The sequence below is a fragment of the Musa acuminata genome, chromosome BXJ3-6, assembly GCF_036884655.1.
Source record: "Musa acuminata AAA Group cultivar baxijiao chromosome BXJ3-6, Cavendish_Baxijiao_AAA, whole genome shotgun sequence".
In the NCBI taxonomy this organism is placed as follows: domain Eukaryota; kingdom Viridiplantae; phylum Streptophyta; class Magnoliopsida; order Zingiberales; family Musaceae; genus Musa; species Musa acuminata.
Genome location: NC_088354.1, coordinates 15,069,402 through 15,074,290, shown reverse-complemented (window position 1 = coordinate 15,074,290; position 4,889 = coordinate 15,069,402). Strand labels below are relative to the sequence as shown.

The 4,889-nt window shown below is 46.1% G+C and overlaps 1 protein-coding gene across 2 annotated transcripts; it reads left to right on the top strand.

The window, feature by feature from the left end:
* The first annotated feature begins 413 nt into the window (after positions 1-413).
* LOC135640141 (disease resistance protein RGA2-like) lies at positions 414-4,215 on the top strand. Of its 2 annotated transcripts, none has more exons than XM_065154301.1 (2): positions 414-3,789; positions 3,906-4,215. In XM_065154301.1, exon 1 carries the CDS (start codon positions 565-567, stop codon positions 3,775-3,777), a length of 3,213 nt encoding a protein of 1,070 aa, XP_065010373.1. In that variant the 5' UTR covers positions 414-564; the 3' UTR covers positions 3,778-3,789; positions 3,906-4,215. The 2 variants fall into 2 exon arrangements, with proteins under 2 accessions (XP_065010373.1, XP_065010372.1); XM_065154300.1 differs by having other exon boundaries at positions 3,902-4,215.
* The last annotated feature ends 674 nt before the right edge of the window (positions 4,216-4,889 follow it).

Below are 4,889 nucleotides of genomic sequence, written 5' to 3'. Positions count from 1 at the left end.
ACAAACATATTCTAAAACATATGATATATCTATGGAGATGATAGGCCGACATAAGAATTTTCTTATAGGAGAATGACATAGAGTTAAAAAAAAGACAACCAAGTCGGTCTTTAAATAAGGCTGGTCGATGTTGACCCTGTCGGATCACGGAAGCAGAGAAGTCACTTCTCACCCGCCACCAACCCTTCCAGCGGCTGTCTCGAAAGCGAAGGCCGACATGCTGTCTTCTCAAAACACAAATGCAACGTCAAAGAAGCCTATACCGGACGTAGATTCCGTTCAGTCTCATGCAGGCTTTTAGATAGCTGCAAACAAACATAGTTGACTCTAATAGGTGAAGGCAATCCAAGGTCATATCTTATTATCCCTCCGCCGGATCCAAAACCATTGAAAGCCATGGCCATCGCCTTCATCCTAAACAAATGTTGACTAGTTTGTACAGCTCATGAGTCACTTGTATATATACTTGCAGACTGAGCTAGTCTAAGCGCACCGAACATTTCTGAGACTTGAAGCTTCATCTCTCTCTCTCTCTCTCTTCACCACTGGTAGACGCAAGCACCGATGGCTGAAGTGATAATAGCAGGCTGGTTCGTGTCTCTGGCCATCACCAAAGTGGCGGACATAATCAAATTCTACATAAACAACCAGATAGAGTACCGGAAGGGCAAGCAGTTCAAGCTACGACAATTGGAGAGGCACCTCCGAAAGATTGAGGCGGCCATCTTCGAAGTTGGCAAGAGGCGGATCACGAACCCGAGCTTGGAAGCCTGGCTTTGGGACGTCCAGGATGCTGCTTGCTCTGTGCACGAGGTTATCGATATATTCCACTACAAGTTACTCAAAGAGAAAGCCAAAAGCAAGAACAAGGTCAGTAGAGTTGCATTCTATGCACAAAAAATAGGAGATGACGCTAAAGATATGTTCATGAAATTTGCTTTTGCTTCTGAAAGAACTTCAAAGTTAAACATGGCTGTCGAAACATCCGCTAAACTAGTTGATGGAATCAGTATACTTGTTAAAGTAGCAGAGTTCCATGTAGCCACTAACAAGCAACATGAAGTCGCCATCCCCGATTGGCGACGAACAACCACCACTCCCCCAGCCAAGTCCTACTCTGTTAGAGGAAGAAAACATGACATGGAGAGGCTACTGAACATGCTAGGTGATGAATCAGGCGACGCCAACTACTCAGTTGTGGCTATCGTAGGACCCGGTGGGATAGGGAAGACACACCTTGCTAGGCTCGCCTATAACATTGTAAAAGAGGGGACAGAAGAAAAGAAGTTGGATGTCATGGCATGGGTGTGTGCGAGCAACGATTTTGATGTCAAGAGGCTTTCCATAGAGATGATAGAATCTGCCGGTTTTGATAGACCCAGGGATCTGCATAGCATTAGCAATCTGGAAGAGATTCAGAACATTATTCGTGACGGGCTGATGGGCAAAAGGTTTTTGATTGTATTGGACGACGTGTGGGAGGAATCCAATACTATTTGGGAGAACCTTTGCGTCCCATTTAATTCTGGAGGAAAGGGAAGCAAGATCGTAGTGACGACCACCAACCAGAACGTCGCAAAGATGATGCGGACCAAAGGAACTATATATCTTGATGGTTTAAAGAAAAAGGAGTGCTGGGAATTATTCAGAGAATGTGCGCTTGGTGATCAAAACCATAGCGATCATCAAAAGTTGGAATACGTAGGCAGGAAAATAGCGAAGAAGTTGGGGGGATCGCCGCTAGCAGCGCTGACCGTAGGGCGTGCTTTAGAGTCCAAGTTAGAGGAAGAACACTGGAGAAGAATCTTACGTAAAAGAATTTGTGAGGTCAAACAAACCGAGGGTGACATTGCGCCGGTGCTGAGGTTGAGTTATGAAGACCTACCCGCCCACCTAAAGCAGTGCTATCTTTCTTGCTCATTGTTCCCGAGGAAGCACTGCTTCGAGAAAAAGGAGCTGCTAAGAATTTGGATGGCCCTAGGCTTCGTTCAGGGCGATGACTGGAACAACCGAATGGAGGACGTTGGCGAGGAGTCGATCGAAGAGCTGTCGTGCAGATCCTTTTTCGTGAATGCGAAGACAGGGCAAAACAAGTTTGAGCTTCACCCTATCCTGCACGAGTTTGCAGAAAGTGTTTCCGACGGTGAGTACTTCAGACTCGAGGGTATCAAATCTGGTGAGCCAATTAGAATCCCGAACAAGGCCCGCCATGTCTATGTTGCTGCTGATGATCTCGTTACGGTTGCTGAAACTTTGTGCGAGAGGAAAGACATACGCAGCCTTGTAGTCGTTGGCGATCTGTCGGGCACCGGTGAGGAGACCAGGTCTAAATATGATAAATCTCTTAAAGAGGTTTTGGAGAGTTTGAAAAGCTTACGTTTGTTGGTGCTTTCTGTGATTGGAAGAGGCTTACCTGAGGCTATTGGTAAATTGAAACACCTTCGGTACCTGGAGCTGCCTGGGAACGCCATCACGGAGTGGCCCAAGTCATTCTGCAAGCTCTACCATCTGCAGTGGTTGATTCTGAGCACGCATTCCAAGAGTGTTTCGCTGCCGGAAGACATGAACAAGCTAATCAACCTACGTTGTGTGGATGCAGATAGCGAAGCAATTACGGCCCTTCCATGGATTGGCAATCTAATTTATCTTCAAGAATTAAAGGACTATCGCATCCAACACAAAAAGGAAGGATTCGATATAGGGCAATTGAAGTATATGAATCAGCTCCGCAGACTCTGCATCGGAGGTCTCCAGCATGTAGACAGCAAGGAGAAGGCAGAAGAGGCCATGTTGGAGGACAAGGAGTACCTCATCTGGTTGGAACTGTGCTGGAGCAATGAAGGGAAACCCATCACTCCCACTAAATGCGAAGATGCTATTGGAGGACTCCGACCGCATCCAGATCTTAGAAATCTGAAGATTAATGGCTACAAGGGTCGCCGACATCCGTGTTGGATGGAGAACAAATATTTGCTGGGATTAGAGAGGTTAGAGATGTGGTCTTGCCATCAATTGACATCCCTCCCCCCTCTCGGAGAGCTTCCTTTTCTCAGGGTTCTGCACCTAAGGCGTATGGATTCGGTGAAAGAGGTGGGTGCTGAGTTTTATGGCAGCACAGATGCACCATTCCCATCGTTGGAGGAGCTTTTGTTTGATACGCTGAACGAATGGAACAAGTGGGACAACGGGGCGAAGCAATGTCGTAAAGTATTCCCTCGTCTTCGCAAGCTCGCCATCGGAAACTGTCGCAGTTTAACAGGACCGATAGCCCTCCCTTCATCACTCGAGGAGCTTCTTGTCCGATGCTTTGCAGGTGGCGACTCGTTCGGCTTGCCGGAGGACGAGGCCTCAACATCAACGTTGATACTTCACATTGATAAGCTCGCGCTTCTCCAGAGCAGCCTCCAGGAAGGACACCTCGCTTCGCTTCGTCGATTGGAGATTCGCGACAGCCTTGATCTCGAAGCATTTACTCGAGGGCTGGAGAAGCGGCTGGATCATCTTGCGTCTCTCGAACAACTGCGTCTCACTCGAGTATACCGCCTGCAACGCCTTCCTCATCTACTGGTCACCCTTCCAAGCCTCAAGAGCCTGGAGATAGTGAATTGCCCTGATATCAAGATGCTGCCGGAGGGAAAGCTACCTAGTAATTTAGTAGATTTGCAAATCAATGGGTGTCCAAAGCTCGAGCAGCGATACAGGTGGTCGACCGCCCCTGAAGGGTGTACAATCCAGGCCAAAAATGATGATGAACCGTTGCAGTTGAGGACACCTTAAAAGAGCGAGAAGGTATACATTAACCAGATAAGCGCTGCTTCTACGCTTGTGTCCTTTTGCTTTCATACACGAGATCTTAGTCATGATAAGAAGATAACCCACATTGTTTGTCATCAATTTGTAGGCAGATGCCAAGACTATGGTAGGTGCCGCAGGCAAGGTTCCAAGAGTCGAACATGGCCGAGACAAAAGAAGAGGCAGAGGAAGAACGAGGGTGCCACGCTCACTTGATTTCCGATCGTTCTCCGGTTGTGTTGTTTATGACTCATTCTGATCTGTCCAAATAAATCTGCTGGTGGTGTAGCTGTGGTTGCGTTCAAGAATAAGGGCTTTTTCCTTTGCTCAGGAAGGTCAACACTGTGCTTGTTCCTTTGTTCCTCCGGATTTATGCTACCGTAGAACTGTGAAATAATATGAATGGCATTACCTCTTCCCTCCTTGCTCGATGCAATGTTCACAAAACATACGGATAATTCTCCAAGCGAACACCCATCTCTGTTATCTGAGCGAGTATAAATATTCAATCTGTATGACTGGCTCAAGATATTGCCCAAAAGGGTTCTTGACCAAATCGGAAGACGACGATGATGCTCCTGCAACACAAGATTCTTCGATCAGTGGTTTAAACTCAACAGATTAATAGATTAATTGTCTTATTTGATCAAATTATAATAAATGATATTAGAATTAATTGATCAATTATTTCGTCGGATACAATCATAATAAATGTTATCAAAGTTGCCGAGAAGGATATTTGGTCTGGTACTACCATGGGGTATCTTTTCACAGAAACAGGAACGAAGTGCCCGGTTCATCCATCCAGAGTTTGCACCAACACCCCCATCACAAATATGATGCTCATGATAATTGAAGAAATCCAAGACGAACCAAAGCAAGAGCCATAACAAGCAAAAGCACGGTCTTAGCCATCCAATGGACTCTTAAACATCATGAAGAGCAGTGTTAGTTTGGCAAGTCCCATAGTCCTACATTGGAAAAATCAGACTTATTGTCTTGTATTGGAACTATAAAAAAGGGTCTAGACTTTGAAGTCAGATGCACCACAAGTAGCATCACAAGATGCACCACAAGAAAAACCTAAGTGTTTGCTT

Bases quoted from the DNA above. Each gene is read 5' to 3' on its own strand.
- LOC135640141 (XM_065154301.1), top strand. From the start codon at position 565: ATGGCTGAAGTGATAATAGCAGGCTGGTTCGTGTCTCTGGCCATCACC.